A 23,138-nucleotide genomic window follows, 5' to 3' on the forward strand; every position below is an offset into this window, starting at 1 on the left:
ATATGAAAAAATAAAGGAAGAATTTCAGAATAAAAGTAAACAACCCTTTTCGGTATTTGATTAGAAAAATGTAAAATACGAAAAAAATAAATGAAGAAAGAATCCAAATCATAATTAATAAGACAACATAAAGAATTATCAATTAATAAGACAACATAAAATAAATCTTTTTTTACCTTTGAGTGGAAAATTGAAATAATACAAATTTATGTTATATAATTGTTCATACAGAAAGTATGATGCTATAAATGTAAAAATAAATCACATAAAGCATTCAAATCTCAAAAAAACCAAAACATAGTTGCTGTCTACCGTGCCCTTATTGGCCTTTGATTAGAAAAAGGTAAAATATGAAAAAATAAAAGAATTTATGAATTTCACACAAAGACATGCAATACCAATAACAAAAAGAAAATAACATAAAGCATTCAAATCACAGAAACACTCAAACATAGTTAGTGTTTGTATTATACACAAATATAAAATGATATAAAATAGACTTCTGATTGCATTTTAATAAAATAAAAAGCAACATATTTGATGGATTGAACATAGAACATGTGAAGACTGAAAATAGAAAAAGGCCAGAAGAAGAAAAAATTTAAAGGAGAAAATAATTTGGTTTTGGGGTTCGGTTTTATAACACGGTCAAATAAACGGAAATGATGTATATTTGGTATAAGATTAATATATTTAAAAATAAATGCAAATTTTTAAGGGATATAATAAATCAAAATTCAAAATACCGAAAGTTTATTTGAAATGATTTAGTCAAACGAAATCTATATATTTTTGAATTTTTGTATTCGAAGAGATAAGTTCTAAAATTAATTTGATTGCATTTTCGGATATGAGATAAGAATTGATATTTTAACACTGTCGAATTCCTTTTATGATGGATGTATATATTAGGTAAAAGATTAAATTTAAAATAACTGTTGATTTTATGGTTTTGATGCAGGTAATTTCGGCAATGAGATAAATCATCTAACTAATCAAAACTAAAATGGTGCCCTTTATGAAACGATGGTCAAATGGTCAAATGATGCAGTATTTTCCCTAGACGGGAAAAATATTGTGTAAATGTTTATTGTATTGACACGTGACAAGCAATAGGATGCAAAAAAGGACACATGTCCTCTTAAAGACTCTTTTATTAAGAAGAGATGATTAATGCAACTTTATTTATAATTTATGAATTTCTAAATTGAATCTAGTTATTTTAATTGTTTATTTATTTAAATTATTTGTTTAAATATAAAAGAGAAATACACACTTCAATTTTAATAGTTAATTTTTTTTTCTTATCAATTCAAACTTTTTAATTTTTTAGATCTTCATATTTATTTTTATTTTTTTTGAACAAACTCATGTAGTACATGATTCTCACAACTAATTTTAATTATGTGAAACGTACGAACAGACACCTTGGTTTTAAATAATACAAAGTGACTGACTATGTTTTCCATTTTCAAATTATACTAGGATTTATTTTATCATATGGTGATTTCGCCTTTCAATGAGCAACACCCGGTCATTTAATAAAATCATCTCAAATGTGTTGATACGTCATTACATGTCAAACACCAGCATTTGCTATATCACTTCCATGTTAGTCGCACCAAAATATATAAGTAGAAAAATGGCCATTTCATAAAAATAGGAAAAGGAAGAAAGTAGAAGTTAAGACTCCAATTTTTTTCGAGGGAATAGGTATAGGGATACATAAAATAAACTTGGTTACCATTTAGTAATATTTTTTCTTTATTTTGGTTACAAAATTCACAAATAATGGAACAGAATCGTATTTGATACATATGGTCTCAAATGAAGGAAGGGAAATTTGCGAAGCCAAGATATAAGGATGCTCTATTGTAATGTAACTTTGGGCGCATTAACGCGAGCGAGAGAGAGGCGCCAATTAGATCACAGACAAAACCTTTTTGCCGCTTCCAGCGAACACCTTCCCATTCCCTTCCCCCCTCCTCAATTCCCCCACCCGTTTCCCTTGTAACGATTCCTCCGCCGCTCAACGGCGCTAACCGGCATATGTATATTGGAAACAGACAGCAGCAATAGCCAATCAAGGTAGAGTGGCCGAGTGAAATGGGGCAGCCACCAGTTTCACCTTCTCTCCCGCTCGTCCCACCACCACCACGACCAGGACCACCGGCCTTTCTTAGTTCCGCTGTTACTGGCGGTTGCCAAGTTCGGTGCGCCGGTTGCCGAATGATATTGACGGTTGGCCCGGGGCTGACCGAGTTTGTATGTCCTACATGCCAGTTGCCCCAGATGTTGCCGCCGGAGCTGATGCGGCCTCCCTCTCAGGTGCCGGCCCATGGCATCGATCCGAGTAAGATCCAGCTTCCATGCGCTAACTGCAAGGCCATCCTTAACGTCCCTCATGGTCTATCCCGATTCTCCTGCCCCCAGTGCAAAATGGAACTTGCCGTTGATCTCTCTCGGATTAAGCAGTTCTATCCCCCACCTCCTGAGGAAGTCAACGAGGTTTGCTCTTCCATTCTTAAGATGCACCCATCTTTTCCATTGTGTCACTCTTAATCTCTATCAGCCAAGTTTTGTTGTCTACGATGTATGCATACTTTTGTCTTTAATTTTGACCTAATTTGCTTGTCTCAGTCATTCAGAGACAAATTCATTTTATTTTAGTAATTTGCTCCCTACACATTCATATTTCTGCAAAGTGAAATCTCCTACCATGCCTTACGCCACTAGTTTCTTCAAGTCTTCTAGTCATAGGAGTGTAGTCTATCATTATATCGTTATGAATGGCTCATGACTTGGTATATATATTTTCAGTCAACTGCTTCTTGAGAACATAGAAAGGGAACAAATAGTAGAAAATTAGATGTGCTTTACTTTTTTGTTTGGCCCTTGACCTGTCCACTGGTAGCAAATTGCAGAGATTTTGCTGAAGCAAGTTGACTCATTTCTATTGCCATTTAATTGTCTTCTCAAAGATGGGAATTAATCCCCTTAGAATTGCAATTTGGTTTCTTTAATTTGGGATTTGTTGTTACACCTCTCACTATATCTCACATGATGAGTTAAACCTATTCAGGTAGCAATTGAAGTGGAACGAGAGGAAGATGGTGGAGGCATTGTGGGAGAAACATTTACAGACTATGTGAGTCTTTATCGTTCTATTGAGGTGCTGTAATAGACTTGTCTGGGTTATAATATATATATACTTTGTTGAAATGCAGCGCCCACCAAAGCTGTCTATTGGTCCTCCACATCCAGATCCCATTGTGGAAACCTCTTCCTTATCTGCAGTGCAGCCACCTGAACCCACATATGATCTTCAAACGAAGGGTCACTTGGAAACTTCAAAAGCATTATCATGCTTGCAGATTGAAACACTAGTTTATGCTTGTCAGGTTGCTTTCTTGACTTAAGTATGAGCTTCTAACCTCATTATGCTTGATGTGCATCATTGTTTGTTTTCTTGACAGAGACACCTGCAACATCTTGAAAACGGCTCCAGGGCAGGGTTTTTCCTTGGAGACGGAGCTGGTGTTGGCAAAGGACGCACAATTGCAGGACTAATTTGGGAAAATTGGCACCTTGGGAGGAGAAAAGCATTGTAAGCACTTGATTGATGGTTTTGCATATGAGTGATCTTTGATCATTAAGCAATGCAGTTGTGCTAATCATGATATGGTTTTAGGTGGATTTCTGTTGGTTCAGACTTGAAGTTTGATGCAAGAAGAGATTTGGATGATGTGGGAGCAACGTGTGTTGAAGGTATTGATGTATTTACGTTTGTTTGGACGAGCACCATATCCATCTATTAGCTGAATAGTTTTTTAGCATCTGTGATATATGTGTTGTTAGAGTATATGAATGAAAGACGGGGTGGGGTGGTTACCGGAATCACAAATTGGTTTAGATTTTTGATGGGATCGTTTAAACACTTTTCCGAATTTCATAGTTCTTCTCCCCTATGCCCGAAATTCAAATTACAGAATAGTCCTATCAAGAACAATTTCAGTCTAGGCATATACGCATAGAGAGTTTGAATTTTTCTAAATCTCCAAATCTTGTTGGTTATCAAGTTTCTAACTCCATTCATTGGTAATCTTGTAAATTCCATTATTACACTAAAATGTCTTGGTGACACTACTAAAATCACCAACATGTGTGTGTATGCCTACGCAAACTGACCTGGACTTCGATTTTCCTTTTCTTTCTCCTGCATGATCTTTTCACTGTTTCGGTTTATATGTCGACTTGCACAATAGAACTAGATGGATGCTTGTAGGCCAGTTTCAATCTCCAAAAATCTAAAATAAAGTGGGGGCAAATATTATTTTCTCTTTTCTAGTCAACCATTTTACTATGAGACCTTTAAGTGCGCCTTTGGTTGCCTTTCACGTGTGACATTGTTGGCTGCTTGTGAAGTTCTCATTAGGACGATGAGACAGCTACTAAAAATTGATTGTAATAAGGATCTATTGATTTTTTTTTTCTATTTTCCTAACCTTAATGGTTAGAATTGAAAGGTATTGCTCATGGTTACACTAATTATGTTTTGCTTGCAGTGCATGCGCTGAACAAACTCCCTTATTCCAAGCTTGATTCCAAGACTGTTGGAATTAAAGAGGGTGTTGTTTTCTTGACATATAGCAGCCTTATAGCTTCTTCTGAGAGGGGACGCTCTCGATTGCAACAGCTTGTGCAGTGGTATGGATCAGAATATGATGGGCTTATCGTGTTTGATGAGGTACCAACCTTTTTTTTTTTTTTATTTTTTTTTATTTTTTTAAATACAGCCTACCACTTGTATGATTGAGTTATAATCCTATCTGTTCAAGTAGCAGCTAACCAATTCAATATGCTTATTACTCATTGCTCACTGAAGTTAGAGACTCCTTTTGCAATTTTTAAGTCTATTTTGGCTGATTTAATCTGACCGTAAGTTAACTTGCTAGCTAGAATGGTCTTTTGGATTTTTTTCTAGATAAAAAATATATGTTTTAAATTGGATGTTTGTTCATTTTTTAATTGAATTTTAAGGTTGGCAGGAGCAGGACCATAGCTAGCATGCAACGAGTTCTGTGAGTTAGCTAGAACTTAGAAGCTGTCACTATGAAAAACTCCCGTCATTTTTGTTGTTGAATAAAAATGGCATCCTCACTGGCCACTGCATAGTAATAGCCAATTGGAGGTGTAACTGTAAATATAATAAGGAATTATGTATAAGATCACAAACATAAATTTACTTTGATGTTAACATTCCTAAGAATTTAATTACAACATCTCTACATCTCATTAGTAGCCTTTTTACCTTGTGTTACACACCCCACATGTCTTCATTTTGATATATGCTTTCTCTATTTTCTCTGAACACTTCATTTGCTGCTTTTTGGATCTGTGTTTAGTTTCTCATTAGAAGTTAAAAACCAACCGCGTTCTTCGACTCTGGTCTCAGACCACCTAGTCACAAACCCTTCCTCCCTCATATAACAAACACCAAAGGGCTTCTAGCCTAGCGGTATTAGGTGTTGCTCTTGCTCCTTGAGGTTGAGGGTTCAAGTCCTGTCTGGGACATAAGTGGATTAAGGAGCAGACTATATTTGCCGTTCAAAAATAAAAATAAAAATAAAAATATAACACCAACCTTACTATGGATTTCTGCCTCTAAAACCCATGTTGTCATCACCTCACCCCCCCTTACTATGGCTTTACTTTCTATGTATGGCACCACCAGTTTCCTTGTGGGCATGCGTTTTAGTTGTAATCATCTGGTCTTCCGTTTAAGACTCAATCAAAGAGAGAAAAAATCCAAGTATTATGATGTGTGCACATTTATGTAACATTTTCAGGATGAAAACGTGGTCAGACAAGGTTTTTTGTTACATGATAAAAATGTGTTTGATTGGTATCTAGAAGGGTAAAAAAGAGAAAAATAAATAAAAAATCTATTGTGCTTGAGTGGTGTTTGCTTGATTGCAGTGCCACAAGGCCAAAAATTTGGTACCCGAAGCCGGAGGACAACCAACACGAACGGGTGAAGCAGTTCTTGAAATTCAGGTTTATTCTCTTCACCTGTTAATCTATTCATGAAACTGTTGTTTATTATTATTGTTAATTAGCTTTGTGTGTTGTCAAGAGGGCTGTTATTGCAAGCAGCACCCTTTGTCTTTCTGATGGAGAGGATTAAAACAACATAGTTCTGCTGAAGTAACCAGATATCTCAAGTAGATCAGAGTAAATAAAAGATAGAATTTCAAGGTTGTTATTTACAATTAATTTAATATATATAGTACTATAGTAACTAGAGTGAAAAAGCAAGCTATCCATATCTCTCCCAAAATGTCATTAACGTAAGTCAGGGCCTATTATGTATTTGCTGAAATCATAAGGTGCATAACCCAAAGGCACCACCAGGGAGAGCTTGCCCAAATGACTTGAATGGTTAATGTTGATTTGCTCCTGGTGGTCAAACCCAAAGCCTTTGTTTGGTAGAGCTTTCAGTTTTATATTGTATGTGGAAGTGGAACACCCATTTGCATAAGTAGATAAGGCTAAAATGCTGTTTTAAATTTTAATTGGTAGTAGGTATATTCATCATCATTATTATCAGTAATCCTCGTGGTCGTGTTTGGTACACTGCTAGTGCTGCCTCATTTTCCATTAGGTCAGTCAGTGGGTCTAAATAGGTTTAGCAGGTGGTTTTAGTTCCTAAAACATTCTTCTCTTTAATTAGCATGTGTGGTCAGAGAGATAGGAATAGGAAACAAGGCTAGAGGGAGATTAGTGTCGTATTGGGCTGAGTGATGATAAAGATGGCACAAGAGATTGAACCTAAAGGAGAAGCTGGGTTTCTGTCTGGCTCAAATTTGTTCTTCAAGAGCATCTAGGGGGCTAGCTTACTACAGATGAAGTTTAGAGACTGAAAATGCAACTTGGTTTTTAGTGATGTTGGAAATTATTTCAAACAGAAAACACTTTTTAATCGTAGAAAGTTTAATAAACGTGAAACAGCAACTGTCTATGTTTGCAGATACGTAGCTAATAATCTAAATACATGGCACTTGTAGTTGAAAGCTATCTGTATTATACCTTAGATGTGTTGTATCCAAGAAACAGAAAGACACACGCAGTAGAATGATAACTGTGTTTTTATGAATAATAGATGCTTACAAGAGGATATATATATATATATATATATATATATATATATATATATATATATATATATATATATATATATATATATATATATATATCCTCCCTAATAAATGAAGGTTTTTTTTGCCATATGTCACACTCTCATTAACTTGGACACATGTTATTTTTTGGTATTTTTGAATAAATGTTTTTCCATTTGTCATTTTCTCATTTTTTTTTTATCTTTTTTTAATTAACCCATCATATTTACACCTCAATTAATAATTGCCTTAATTGAAAATAACTAATAAATTACAATATTACTACTCATATAGTATTTAATATGTTTCCTTTTAAATTTAAATTTTAAATTTCAAATTTAAATAAATTTTTGTTTAAACATTTATATTTAATTTTTTGTTTTATCCAACCCGTATAACATACGGGTCTCACAACTAGTATATATATATATATATATATATATATATCTACTATAATAAATGAAAGTTTTTTTGCCACATGTCATCTTCTCCTTCATTTAGACACATGTCATTTTCTAGAATTTTTAATTTTTCTATTTTCCACTTGTCATTTTATTGTATTTTTCATTTTATTAAATTAAAATTCCACATTTAATATGTATGGTAATATATATGTAAGGTATTTATTAGAAAGAGTTTATATATGCAATGTATTCAATACATTAAAGTCTCATTAATTTTCATAATTCAAATTTTTTTCTCATTTTTCTTATAAATTCAAATTTTTTAAATTGTTAAAATTTTATATATATATATATATATATATATATATATATATATATATATATATTTAAATAAACCCATGTAATACATGGGTCTCACACCTAGTATATATATATATATATATATATATATATATATATATATATCCTCTCTAATAAATGAAGGTTTTTTTGCCACTTGTCGCACTCTCATTCAATTTGCCAAATGTCATTTTGTGGTTATTTTGAATTAACTTTTTTTTCCACATGTCATTTTATGAATTTTCTATTTTATTTAATTCCACATAATATTTTAATGTAATAATTGTAATAAATGTAGTAATAAATTGATATGAATTTCATTAATGAACTTACCTTTTAATTTCAAAATTCTCAAAATTAAAGCTCATTAGTTTTTTTATTTAAATTATTTGTTTAAATTTAAAAGATAAAAAACATTTCCATTATAATAATTCATTATTTTTTCTTATTTTCTTACAAATTCAAAGCTGATAGCTTGCAATTCACAACAGAATAAATCAAACGTAATTGATAGGTTCCCACAATTCTAGAGGTGGGTGCTCTCCCAAGTTCATAAGAACTGTTTCATTGATTTTTTCATAAGGAAAAAATAACAAAAGATCCTCCAGGACTATATATAAGACAGCTGGAGACAAAACAGAATAAACCACAGACCCTGCTCCCCACTAGAAGGATCGCCACGGACCAGAACGTGGTGGGAGGAGCATAACAACGAAGGGGACCACAAACTATAAGACAAAAAACAAGATGAAATAATAACAAGCCTGGGCTGCAGAAAAGGACTAATCTGGAGTGGGCTGATGTGGTTTGTTCCTTCCCCTTTTGTAGACATGGACGTCCTTGGGCCTATCAATACCCGCCTCCCAAACTCGAACCTTGCCCTCAAGGTTAAATTCTGGAAACTGGAGGTGGAACCTGTTAAAATCTTCCCAAGTGGCTTCCGCTTCTAACAGCCCCTTCCATTGAATCAAAACTTCTCTTCCTTGATCCTTGCCCTTTCCAATCCGTACCCCTCGAAGCAACAACGGTTGGAGGATTAGTTCCATCTCTGTATTGAGTTGTGGAGGCAGATCATTGCTAACAGTAGGCTCGCCATGGGCTGCCCTCAATTGAGACACATGAAATACGGGATGGATGGTAGGTGTTGGAGGTAGGTCCAACTTGTAGGCTACTTTGCCAATCCGTTGGCTAATGCGATAGGGTCCATAGTATTTAGGAGCCAATTTTTCATACTTCCTCTTGGCAAGACTTTGTTGTCGGTATGGGCGAAGTTTCACGTAGACCTTGTCTCCTTCGTTGAACTCCACTTCTCGACGATGCTTGTTGGCCTGCATAACCATTTTCTGTTGAGCCCTGATCAAATGCACTCGAAGGTCATCCAGGATGGCATCCCGATCTTCTAGAAGTTGGTCGATTGCATCCATAGTAGTGTGTTGTCCCTCATAACGGAGGATGGGAGGTGGGTCACGACCATACAGGGCCTTGAACGGGGTGCAATTGATGGAGGTGTGGTAAGAAGTATTATACCATAACTCCGCCCATGAAAGCCAACGTGCCCAACTCTTGGGTTTTTCTGAACAAAAACATCGCAAGTAAGTTTCCAGACAACGATTCACCACCTCAGACTGCCCGTCTGCTTGAGGGTGGTAGGCCGTGCTTTTCTTCAGTTGTACCCCATGTAAACGGAACATCTCGCTCCAGAGTTGGCTCACAAAGATTCGGTCTCTATCGCTGATAATAGAAGAGGGAAAACCGTGCAACCTTACAATTTCTTTGATGAATTCACTGGCAACCGCAGTTGCTGTGAAGGGATGTTTGAGAGGGATAAAGTGGGCATATTTTGTCAGCCTGTCAACCACCACCCATATAGTGTCCCAGCCACTCGATTTCGGAAGGCCTTCAATAAAATCCATAGTCACTTCGTCCCATGTTTGCGTCGGAAGAGGGATGGGTTGAAGCAGCCCCACCGGGGACATAGTGAGAGTTTTGTGGGTTTGACAAATCTTGCAGTTCCTCACGTATTCCATGATGGTGGTGCGCATTCCAGGCCAAAACAGTTCCGCTGCTGCTCGCATGTAAGTTTTCTTCTCCCCTGCATGCCCCCCAATTGGAGAATCGTGATACATGGCTAGAATCTCGGGTAAGAGGGCTGTCGAGGAGGGAACCACTAGCCTTCCCTTGAACAGAAGGTTACCTTGGTACGTGGAATACCCTTTGTGTGATTCCACATCACGCTCCAAGTCAACCTTAACTTTTTGTATGAATTCATCCCGGGCCATTTCTTCTTTCGGTTGATCCCAAAACTTCCAGACCCCCACGGAAATGGAGTTACAATCTAGCTGGTTCTCCTTTCGCGAAAGGGCATCCGCCACACGGTTGCTTGCTCCCGGCCGGTACTGGATATCGAAATTGAAACCCATGAGTTTCGAAATCCATTTTTGATAATCACTTCCCACCATCCGTTGTTCCAGAATGTATTTGAGACTCAGCTGATCGGTGCGCACCACAAACTTTCTTCCCAGCAGATAGGGTCTCCATTTGAGGACTGCCATGACAATTGCCATGAGTTCTTTCTCATAAATAGATTTAAGGCGAGCTTGAACACCCAAGGTGGAACTGTAGTAGGCTATCGGCCGGTTTTCCTGCATCAACACGGCCCCCAGTCCATGACCGGATGCATCCGTCTCCACAACGAAGAGTTTGTTGAAGTCGGGCTTAGCCAACACTGGGACTGTGGTCATGGCTTTTTTCAGTTGTAAGAATGCCCCGTTGGCTTCCTCATTCCAGCCAAACTTATCCTTTTTTAACTGTTCAGTAAGGGGTTTGGCTATGTTAGCATACCCTTGTACGAATTTCCGGTAATACCCGGTGAGTCCGAGGAATCCCCTAAGCCCTTTGAGATTGCTCGGGGTAGGCCAATCCTGCATTGCTTGGATTTTGTTGTCTTCAGCAGACACCCCTTCAGCTGATATCACGTGCCCCAAATATGTTAGTCTCCTCTTTCCGAACTCACATTTCTTGAAATTCACAAAGAGTTGGTGCTCCTTTAACTTTCGGAAAGCTGTGAGCACATGCTCTCGATGTAGTTCCTCACTTGGGCTGTAAATTAAGATGTCGTCAAAGAAAATCAAAATGAACTTCCTTAGGTAGGGACGGAATACATCATTCATAAGTGCTTGAAAAGTGGCCCGGGCATTAGTAAGACCAAAAGGCATTACTTTGAACTCATAATGCCCGTCGTGTGTTCGGAACGCGGTCTTGGGAACGTCTTCCTTTCGAATCCGGATTTGGTGATACCCCGACTTCAAGTTGAGTTTGCTGAAAATGACCGATCCATGAAGTTCATCCAACAACTCGTCTATAACAGGGATAGGGAATTTATCGGGGACAGTAGCTCGATTTAAGGCCCTGTAGTCTACACAGAATCTCCAGGACCCGTCTTTTTTCTTCACTAGGATGACCGGGCTGGAATAGGGACTATTGCTGGGTTGAATCACATTAGCCTCCGTGTTACAGAGCTCGAGAAATACGCCGTTGCCCTCCTTCCCAATCGTCCTTGTCATAGCCTTGAGAGAGATTAGGGATTTTCCCAAAGATTTGTCCCCCTTGATTTTAGCCTTTCTTCCTCCTACATCAAATTCCATTGTCTGCTCTTTCCAATTTGTTTTTGTCACCCCAAGGGTCTCTAACCATTGCATTCCCAGTATGACATCAGAACTTCCTAACCGCAGGGGAAGGAAATCCTCAGTGATGTCGAGCTCCTTAAGGTGAAGTAAGATCCCTCTGCAAATCCCAGTTCCCCTCTCGCTATCACCGGTTCCCATCCTCACCCCGTAAGGCTCTGTCTCGTCGACTGGAAGTCCCAAGGCGGATCAGATGTGAAGAGATGAAGTTGTGCGTGGCCCCTGGGTCAATTAGGGTTACCACCGGTTGATTCCCGATAGCCCCTCTAACCTTCATCGTCTTTGGGGAGGATAAGCCTGCTACCGAGTTGAGGGATACTTCCACTTCAGGGCTGACCTCCGTGGAAACAAGAGTAGCGGGGTCGACCTCGTCAGGGGGAACTTCAGGTGTCTGTTCTTCCTCATCTACAAGAATCACGTTAACCTGTGATTTGCAGACGTGTCCCTTGAACCACCTGTCATCACAACGATAACATACGCCACGGCTCCTCTTATCTTGGATTTGAGCCTCAGTCAGTGTTCGGTGAGGTCGAGCATTACTTCCCGATCTTCCTGGTTGAGAGAAAGTGGTAGAATGGGTCGGATTTCCCCCAATACTACGCCCTCCGGTTTGATTGCCCCGAATTCCCAGGGATCCGAACCCGCTAGCGAATAAGGCCCTGTTCCTTTCTTCAATTTGTTGGGCTAAGTCAATGGCACGGCCCAGATCTCTGGGGGTCCAAAGTCGTAGCTCTGTCTTGATCTGATCCGATAGTCCATCTATGAAATTTCCCAACGCCACCCTTTTTGTTAACCCTTCCAGCGGAGCCGACAATTCGATGAATCGCCGGACGTATTCCTCCGCCGTCCCGGTCTGCGTTAGGGCAGCCCACTGCTTGTACAAATCGCCACCGTGTATTGGGCGAAATCTGTTCAGGAACACCTCCTTCATTACTTCCCATGTTCGTATCTCAGCTCGTTGGTTGGACCAACGATACCAAGACAAAGCATCCCCACTAAGTGCGAGGACAGCCGCCGTAATCTTCTCTTCATCTAAGAGTTGATATATTGCGAAATAGCGCTCCGCCTGAAGAATCCATCCGTCTGGATCCGTCCCATCAAAGGTTGGCATGTCAATTTTTCTATGCCGGAATTCGTACCTCCCACCGCCGGTGTTGTTGTTAGTTTGGTAAAGAGTCCCAAACACAAGGCCGTTTCCACCAGGACCGCCGTTTCCTCCAAGTCCGCCAGAACCTCCTCTGCCTGGTAACGTACCGCTAATCACAGAACTCGCGACTCCCTTGTTCTTGTTTGTTGTAGGTCCAGAAGGAGTATTGTTGCCTGAGAGAACCACCGGTGTTTGGGTTCTCCCCCCTGGCGTCCCTGTTACAGTCTCGAGTTTCTCCAAAACCTTGTCCAAGGTCGACTGCAGTTCATCCTGTCGTTGATTTGTTCGGTCTTGGCCTTGAAGAAGGCTATCCATCGTTAGCTTCATCTCCTGGATATCCGTCCCATGAGATTGAAGATGGACTTGCATTAACCCCACTTGCTCTTCAACCTTCTTCACCGCCGCTGCTTCTTTGGAAGCTCCCCCCATGGAATCTTATCGCTCTGATACCAGTTGATAGCTTAGACTTGCAATTCACAACAGAATAAATCAAACGTAAATGATAGGTTCCCACAATTCTAGAGGTGGGTGCTCTCCCAAGTTCATAAGAACTGTTTCATTGATTTTTTCATAAGGAAAAAATAACAAAAGATCCTCCAGGACTATATATAAGACAGCTGGAGACAAAACAGAATAAACCACAGACCCTGCTCCCCACTAGAAGGATCCCCACGGACCAGAACGTGGTGGGAGGAGCATAACAACGAAGGGGACCACAAACTATAAGACAAAAAACAAGATGAAATAATAACAAGCCTGGGCTGCAGAAAAGGACTAAGATAGAGTGGGCTGATGTGGTTTGTTCCTTCCCCTTTTGTAGACATGGACGTCCTTGGGCCTATCAAAAGCTCTCAAATATTTTGACCTTTATATTTATTTTTATTTTTCTTAAATTAACTCATGTAATACATGGGTCTCACAACTAGTGTGTGTGTATATATATATATATATATATATATATATATATATATATATATATATATATATATATATATATATATATGCGGTGCAAATCAGATCTTTGTAGTGGGACTGTTAAAAAAGAGATTTTAATTTTATTGGAGTACAATTTCTTATCTTTTATGGCACACATTAAAGAAGTGGCAGAAAAGCAACAAAAGTAAGAACATAAAAAAGTGTAACAGTTTAAGGGGCTTAATTGCTGTTGCTAACATATCAAGTTTAAATGTTTAATAGGTATGATAGTTGATTTTTTCGAGGTCTTGTTTTCTGCTGATTCTGAGTTTTCTTTTATTTTGGTTTGTATTGTATACATTGCCTCTTGCAGTTATATATATATATATATATATATATATATATATATATATATATATATATATATATATATATATATATGTATATTTAGTGAGATATTGTTTGTTCTCTTGAGAAGGCTAAGAGGCCTGGTTTGAATGTATGTGTACAACAGGCACGACTTCCTGAAGCGCGCGTTGTGTATTGTTCAGCCACTGGTGCATCAGAACCTCGAAATCTGGGTTATATGGTACGCCTTGGTCTTTGGGGAGCTGGAACTTCCTTTGAGGATTTCCGTGATTTTTTAGGTATTATTTCATATATTTTTCTTTTCTTTGTCATACTATAAAAAGCTGTTATGTCATGCCTCCTGTGTAGTTAGTTAACTTAGATGACAGGGATATGCTATGAAGCAGAAATGCTAGAGGTAGACTGTATTCTGTACCTGTAGCATAGCGGGTGTGGCTGTGGCAGGATAGCTAAATGAAATTATATATTGAGATACAGCTTAGTTGTACGATCCTCATGCATGAAACCTTGTGGGATGTTTTTTAAAAAGTTGACTCATTTTAATTCCATCTTCAGGTTCATTGGAGAAGGAATGTTTCATACAGTACCAATCACATATACTTAGGCTTTTGTAGCATTAGTTCAGGAAAATTAAACATTGTCAGTTAGAGTATAGGATCCCAAAATAAAAAGGGTTTTGTATTTTCTAAATATGAAATTATTTAATAAGATGCATCAGCTGGTCACCTATTTATAACTACTAGACTCCTAAGGACTTATCCCAATGCTATGTTTACCTCTAAAGACAACCTACTCCTAGGCTCCTATCTTACTGGATTGTAATCAAAATTTCAACACATATTGTACAAAAAATTTAGGGAAAACCAAATGTATTATCTACGAATGCTCAAAAACCATTGCTCTAAAAACATTCATGGCCATTTTAGAGCAATGCACTTTCATTAAAACCAGAATATAGCAATGTGCTTTCATTCAAATGTGCATTAAAACCTGTACCATGACCTCATTGAGGCTGATCTTAAACTTTCTTTAAAAAATCAGAACATAAATGGTCACAAAGTGTTAATTTAGGCAAAGACCTTAACATAAAATGGTTGTAATGGACAAAAGTATGAGCAACATAATGACTTTTCTGAGCATTGGGTGGGTTTTTCCCATAAGTTTACAATGTTACAGTAGGATCCCATAATAATAATAATAATGGTGTTACACCCCACCAATATGGCAATGTGAAGTTTTGATATAAAATTTACCACACAAGACGTAATGTTGACCAATAATGCATCTTAAATCATTGTAGGCGTCAGTGAAGGTGAGGGTAAAGTAAGTTACTGAAATGACTTAATTCCTAGGTCATCTCATCTGTATTTCAGTTGCAAATTCACATAGAATGCATGCTTTATGAAACTTTCAGAAGGTTAAATAAATTATAGATTACATTGCTCAGCCACTTGTAATAATACTTATACATTTGTAATTCTCTCTGCATATAAACCAATATTTTAGTGTGCACCCACTTTAATAAGTCATCATCAACACTCCTACCATGCAGTTGCTCTGGATTCAGGAGGAGTAGGAGCACTGGAGCTTGTTGCCATGGACATGAAAGCGCGGTTGGCATTTATCATTCATCATGTATAGCTTAGCTGATTACTGTGGTACCAAAATGAGGGTTATTTTTCGTTTCAGAGGGATGTATGTATGTCGGACACTGAGTTATAAAGGCGCAGAGTTTGAAGTTGTTGAGGTTCCGCTGGAGGCCAAAATGACGGTACCAAGTAGTTTTCTGTCTTTGCAAGTAAAAAAAATGCAGCTACAAGGTTTCTTAATATTTTATTTCATGCCAGGAGGTATACAAAAAAGCAGCTGAATTTTGGGCCGAATTGAGGGTGGAATTGCTATCTGCAAGTGCATTCCTTGGAGATGAGAAGCCTAGTTCCAGTCAGTTGTGGAGATTATATTGGGCCAACCATCAGGTTTTCAGATTAACATTAACATCATATATATATATATATATATATATATATATATATATATATATATATATATATATATATATATATGTTATATGTGTGTGCGTGCCCGAATGTTATGTTTCCTCCGTGGTTGCTTTAATTTTTGTTGCTTCTGTTATATTCTAGCGTTTCTTTAGGTATGTCTGCATGTCAGCCAAGGTACCTGCTGTTGTAAAGCTTGCGAAGCAGGCACTGATGGACAATAAGTGTGTAGTGATTGGTCTTCAAAGTACCGGGGAGGCAAGAACAGAAGACGCAGTCACAAGATATGTTAGTGCATGTGTTTTTTCTTTGCATGTCATGTTAAAAAACCAAAAATAGCATTCGCATGTATTGTATTCTGATTTCTGATGTATGTATGTATGTGCACACTTATAATTAATAGGGCAACGAACTTGATGATTTTATTTCTGGACCTCGTGAGCTGTTGCTTAAGTTTGTTGAAGAAAACTATCCTCTGCCTGAAGAGCCTGAATCTCTCCCAGGTGTTCATTCGATTATGATTTATGCATGCCTCAGTTTTTAACTTTTCTAATTAATATTAGGATTTTTGTTTTATCCCTGGTAGGAGTAGAGGATAGTGTGAAGGAACTTCAGCGCAAGAGGCACTCAGCAACACCTGATGTTTCATTTAAAGGGAGGGTCAGGAAAGCTGCAAAATGGAAACCCTCAAGTGATGATGAGACTGATGAAGATTCCGAATGTAAGTTATGCAGAATGCAGCCAGCAATCTACTTTCTTTGTGTGCTCAAGTTGGGTTGTAACTAATGGTATTTCTAATTTGCTGTTAAACCAAACAGCTGATTCTGGGCGGGAATCTATGGAATCAGATGATGAGTTTCAGATATGTAACATATGCAATTCAGAAGCGGTATGTGCCTGCCTCTCTTTGTTGTTGATATGTTAACATGCTCTTGATTATACAATCTAATCTATCTTTTCATGTATGTATGTAGGAAAGAAAGAAATTGCTCCAGTGCTCATGTTGTGGTCAACTTGTACATCCAGCATGTGTTGTCCCACCCGAACCAGAGACGGATGCAATATCTGCCACTTGGTCTTGTCATTCATGCAAGGAAAAAACAGAGGAGTATCTCCAAGCAAGACATCTATATGTAGCTGAACTACTACGGAGGTTGCTTTTTTTTTTTTTTTTTTTTTTTTTTGTAGTAACATTGTTTTTGCCAGAAGAAAATACATTACAAAGCTGAATTGACCTGATATGATAGTTTGAATGTGATTACTGCTTAACCTTTGGTATGTGGAATGTGTTAGATATGAAGGAGCCATAGAGCGCAAGTCAAAGATTTTGGACATAATCCGTACTTTTGAGCTTCCAAACAATCCATTGGATGACATTATTGATCTGGTAAATAAGGTTTTTCTGTGCTGTATATATATTTATATGATATATGTAATGTAATCATCTATGTTTAATGTTTTGCACTAATTGCAGCTTGGAGGCCCTGATAATGTTGCGGAAATAACAGGGAGACGAGGTATGCTTGTAAGGGCCTCGAGTGGAAAGGGAGTGACTTATCAGGCACGAAACACGTGAGTTTATTATTATTGTTGGGACTTTAAGTTAAGATCTGATTTGGTTTAGTTGGTCTAGGATGTTATATTATTAACAATGTATCGTCTGTGATACAGGAAGGATGTGAGTATGGAAATGGTGAACATGCATGAGAAACAACTGTTCATGGATGGTAAGAAACTGGTTGCAATCATTTCTGAAGCTGGATCTGCAGGCGTCTCGTTGCAGGCTGATAGGAGAGCCTTGAACCAGGTAAATGCTAAATACTAAATGAAATGCCTGCATGATTTATCTATCTTGCAGCCATCATCCTTAATGTGATTTTTTTTTTTGGGATCAGAGAAGAAGGGTCCATGTAACTTTAGAACTGCCTTGGAGTGCTGATCGTGCAATCCAGCAATTTGGGAGGACTCACCGTTCAAATCAAGCTTCTGCACCCGAGTACAGGTAGATATAAGTATGAATCCAATCCAGCATAACCAAGTAGTAGGCTAGGCTTTGTGTTGTATTATATGGGTATGGTATATTGATTTCCAAAAAACACTGAGAGAAAGCTGTGTCTGTATAGGATACTGTTCACAAATCTTGGAGGGGAGCGGCGGTTTGCTTCTATTGTTGCAAAGAGACTGGAGTCGCTGGGAGCCTTAACACAGGGTGATCGCCGGTAAGTTTGGGGATACACTTTCCTTGATCAGAAAAGCAAAAAAAGCAAATGGTAAAATTAAACATATCCTTTCATTTCAGGGCTGGACCATCTCTTAGCGCCTACAATTATGATAGTTCTTATGGGAAAAAGGCCTTGCTCCTGATGTACAGGGGAATCATGGACCAGGTTTCTCTTTCTCTCTCTCTCTCTCTATATATATATATATATGTATATATATATATATATATATATATATATATATATATATATATATATATATACACACACGTGTTTAAAGCAACCAAACTACACTATAGAGGTTTGTTTCTCAGGATTCTCTTCCGGTTTTACCTCCAAACTGTTTGTCTGAAAATCCTGCTACAATCCGGGAGTTTATTGAAAAGGGAAAAGCTGCTCTTGTTTCTGTTGGCATAGTTAGGGACACAGTTGTTGGTACTATACTATCTTTTGCCTGTTATTGTATTTCGTTTGAGTACACCTATACTACCAAGAATAAGCTTATAGTGGTAGTGGATCGGATTAAGAGTGGTCGGTTTCATGCTGCAGGAAATGGCAAGGATGCTGGAAAGTTCTCTACCGGCCGCATAGTTGATTCAGACATGCATGATGTTGGACGTTTTCTCAATCGGCTTTTAGGACTGCCACCAGAGATCCAAAACAGGTTACGCTTAGCTTATGCTTTTTAATTTAATATATACTCCCTCCTTCCCAAAATTATTGTCCACGTTTGACTTTTTAAGTCTCTTTTGTTCAACTTTGACCTTAAATAATTTACTTTTTGTTATATAATTTTTTATGCAAGATATATGAATAAATTGTTTTTTAAATGTATTTTCTTTGTTATACGTTTCATCAAAAATTATATAACACAAATAAAGTTATTTATGGTCAAAGTTGACATGGAAAGACTTCAAAAGTCAAACGTGGACAATAATTTTGGGACGGAGGGAGTATATATATATATATATATATATATATATATATATATATATATATATATATATTGTAGTTTAATTGAACTTGTTAGTAATTACTTACTAGCAGGCTGTTTGAATTGTTTGTTCGCATTCTTGATCATCTTCTTCAAAATGCACGCCTTGAAGGCCATTTAGATACTGGGATTGTTGATATGAAAGCCAACACAATTGAGTTACAAGGATCTCCAAAGGTAAGGTTACACTTACACTACTAAACTTTGTGTATTCTATTCTTGTTATTAACATCTTATCTTTTGGCAGACTGTTCATACAGATCATATGTCTGGAGCATCCACTGTACTATTTACATTTGTTATGGATCGTGGCATTACTTGGGAGGTATGCACACATTTTCTTTACTCTACACTACTACAAGCAAGCAGTGTTGTTTAATTACATTATTTTTAATTTTCACAGGCGGCATGTGCCTTGCTTAGTGAGAAGCAAAAAGATGTGTCTGGTTCTTCTGCTATTGGATTTTATGAATCAAAAAGAGAGTGGCTTGGAAGAAGGCACTACCTTTTGGCAATCGAAAGGTTATTAATTAATATAGTTTGTTTGTTTAATCCGGTTTAGTTTCTACTCACACGCACAAAGCACAAGCTAATAAGAGGAACTCGTATGTATTTCTTCCAGTTCTTCTGGAATGTATAAGATTTTCCGCCCTGCTGTTGGGGAGGCCATTAGGTAATAAATAAATTAAAAAAAACGTCCCTCTGACATTTGACGCTTGTTATTAATATTTACTTACTTTTTCAGGGAAATGCATATAGCTGAGCTGAAAGACAAATACAGAAAAACATTATCATTAGAAAAGGCACATATTGGATGGAAGGACGAGTATGAAGTTTCATCCAAGCAGGTATCATACATGTACATCTTCATTTATGAAAAATGCTGTAGCAGATTTTATTACAGTTTTCATCACATAAAACCCAATCTAAATTCTAAAATCATTCGTATATTTGATTGGGAGGGAGGGAGTGAAGAGAGTTTGTTTGTTTGTTTGGCACAGTGCATGCATGGTCCAAATTGTAAGCTTGGAAGCTTTTGCACTGTGGGGAAAAGAATACAGGAAGTGAATGTACTTGGTGGTCTTATTCTACCAATTTGGGGAACAATTGAGAAGGCCCTATCCAAACAGGTTTCCAGTTATACTATTATGATATAATCATGCATGATGAATTTTTATTAAGCTTTTTTTTGCTTCGGTGTGTATGTGTGTGTGTGTGTGTATATATATATATATATATATATATATATATATATATATATATATATATATATATAATGATTGTTTAATTTGTATTGAATGCAATGCAGGCCCGTCAAAGTCATAGACGGATACGTGTTGTGCGCATTGAGACAACGAAAGATGCTCAACGAATTGTTGGACTTCTTGTTCCAAATGCAGTAGTACCTTCTGTGCTTCAAGGTCTCTCTCTCTCTCTCTCAACCAAGGTTTTCACAAATAAGAAAATGATAATAATAATATGCAAGGACAGATGGCCAAACCATGGCTGGCCATTATTTATTTATTTTACATGCGGCTCCTCATTTAATCTTTGGTTGTATATATTTTTCTCGTTTCAAATTAAGCTTTATTTTTTATTAGAAGATATACAGACTATCATTGGCATGTCTTCAAATACAATCCGAAATTTCGTAATATCGTAATCTAATTTTCAATGTTTTTTATATTAAAAATCAATGGTTGAGATGGTGGTTTTTTATAAATCAAATAAATTCTCTTATAATTTTAAATAGGATAAAATTGATTATATATATATATATATATATATATATATATATATATATATATATACACACACACACACACACTAGCAATTGGCCCGCGCAAAGCGGTGGCAAAAGATTAGTTTGTTATTAGAGAACATATTCCAAAAAACAGTTACCACATTGGTTAATCGATCACTGTACCAAATAAGAAACTAAATAAAAATAATTTTTATACAAGTCGATCAGTGTACCAAATAGTTAATAATAAAAATAATTGTTATTATCACTTATATTATTTTTTGGTTAATATAATTTTTATACAAGACGCTTTTAAATAAGAAACTAAATAAAAATAAAGTATAAAACAACTAATATATTCTTGCTTTTAATCTTAAAAAATAATAATAATAATAATAATAATAAATTGTTAAAAGAAAATGAAAAAAAAAAAGAAAGATTAAGTTAGTTTTTTTATCCTAAAGGACCAAAACTGCTATATATATAAACCACAAGGATACAACCTATTAATTTTTTAACTTAGGGACCAAAACTTATTAATTTTTTAACTTAGGGACCAAAACTTATTAACTTTTTAACTTTGGGACCAAAACTTTAATCAGACCAAAGCTTAAGGGTCATTTCTATAATTTACTCTAAAATAAACGGGAAAATAGTTTTGAAAAGTGTATTTGAATGGGTGATTTTGACTTTTTATTGGTGCTTTTAAAATCTCCCTGGATAAGATTTCAAAATATAGTTAGTTTAACTTTTAATTATTATTTTAATAAGAGATAATTATACTTTAAGCTTATATATTTGTACAACTTAAAAATATTATTATTTTATTAATGCTTACTTGTACTATTAGCTTAATGACTTGAATGTCTTAAAAAAATATTATTATTATATTGAATCTATTTTTAGAAATAGTAAGATTTACTTTATAATGTAGTATAGATAATTTAGAAAAGAGTGTTGAATTTGTAGTGTTGGTTGGTTGATGGCAGTTATATGTCCTGACTCCTGACCTTGATTTGATTGATGATTGATGAATGATGAATGATGACAGATCTAGCGTGGGTTCAAGAAATCGAGGACTAAGATAGTCAGTCATAGAGGCTTTTTTGGTGGTGGATAAAGATAAACTTATTTTATTTTTGTTCATCTTTCTATAAAGATATCTGCCTTTGGAACTGAAGTACATGATGATGATTACAGCACCAACCGAAACTTGCTGCAGCTGATAAATATAATATAGATCTATATATATGTTTTATATTTTGTGCTTCATTCCTTTCACTCGGGGTTTTTTTTTGTGTAATTATTTAAGTGGTAATTAATACCTTCCTACCTATCTACCGAGGAAAGCATTACGGTTTATAGGCGTGAATGTATCTACGGATAAACAAACCGTTGATTTGTCTTTTGTTGAGTATTGATGAATGATGATGATAGCCAATTAGCCGTTCATACTTCCAACTTCATGCAACCTTGGGCTCTTTCTTTCAATCTAAAGGCTCAAGGCTTCAGACATGGACCATTTCCCTCTATATTAAGTTGGATAAAAGATTATGGAGTATCATGTTTAACTTTGTAACACGTGTTATGTCTAAGCTACACAACAAACGCTACATTTCCCATCCTTCTCTATGTTGTCTCAACTCCCAAGTGTCTGCTTTCTTCCCATAGATTCTTTGTTTTGGATAAAAATCCAAACATTATAGAATATCCAATACGATCCAAACTTGAGGATAGTACCACTAGCATAGCATGTGATACGACCTATTTGAGATGGTCAATCTCCAAGCAAAAGTTAAACATGAAGGAAATAGATGTGAGGCAATTTTTCCGTGTACTTTCTTTAAAACAATTACATTATTATCTACTTAAGAAAAATAAATGAATATCTTAGAATTAAGGAACAAAAAACAGCTAAACTGGAATTAAACAAAAGAAACCAAGGCTACTGGCCCTATTATTGTGCCTGGAAAGAGTACTCGTGGAGGAGAGGTCCTCTATCTTGGACTTGGTCTTTGTAGCCGTTAATCTTCATATTGACTGGGTCTTTGAGTGGAGCAATTTTCTGCATACTTTCTTCAAAACAATTACATTGTTAAATACTTAAGGAAAATAACTGGATATCCTAGAATTAAGCAACAAGAAATAG

General features: G+C 36.6%; 1 protein-coding gene across 3 annotated transcripts; it reads left to right on the plus strand.

The window, feature by feature from the left end:
* The first annotated feature begins 1,870 nt into the window (after positions 1-1,870).
* LOC111881558 (protein FORGETTER 1) lies at positions 1,871-22,441 on the plus strand. Of its 3 annotated transcripts, none has more exons than XM_042896518.2 (32): positions 1,871-2,508; positions 3,083-3,148; positions 3,228-3,401; positions 3,477-3,607; positions 3,692-3,768; positions 4,566-4,747; positions 5,980-6,057; positions 14,181-14,313; positions 15,588-15,648; positions 15,725-15,806; positions 15,883-16,011; positions 16,177-16,320; positions 16,436-16,535; positions 16,625-16,753; positions 16,851-16,921; positions 17,007-17,185; positions 17,326-17,419; positions 17,507-17,604; positions 17,704-17,839; positions 17,928-18,034; positions 18,156-18,251; positions 18,332-18,419; positions 18,566-18,686; positions 18,801-18,915; positions 19,299-19,422; positions 19,493-19,570; positions 19,649-19,767; positions 19,868-19,918; positions 19,991-20,093; positions 20,247-20,375; positions 20,555-20,666; positions 22,041-22,441. In XM_042896518.2, exons 1-32 carry the CDS (start codon positions 2,107-2,109, stop codon positions 22,070-22,072), a joined length of 3,741 nt encoding a protein of 1,246 aa, XP_042752452.1. In that variant the 5' UTR covers positions 1,871-2,106; the 3' UTR covers positions 22,073-22,441. The 3 variants fall into 3 exon arrangements, with proteins under 3 accessions (XP_042752452.1, XP_042752453.1, XP_023733740.1); XM_023877972.3 differs by having other exon boundaries at positions 1,872-2,508; positions 16,619-16,753; XM_042896519.2 differs by lacking the exon at positions 19,868-19,918 and having other exon boundaries at positions 16,619-16,753.
* Positions 22,442-23,138: the final 697 nt, after the last annotated feature.

This window comes from Lactuca sativa, chromosome 7 (assembly GCF_002870075.4).
Source record: "Lactuca sativa cultivar Salinas chromosome 7, Lsat_Salinas_v11, whole genome shotgun sequence".
NCBI classification, from domain to species: domain Eukaryota; kingdom Viridiplantae; phylum Streptophyta; class Magnoliopsida; order Asterales; family Asteraceae; genus Lactuca; species Lactuca sativa.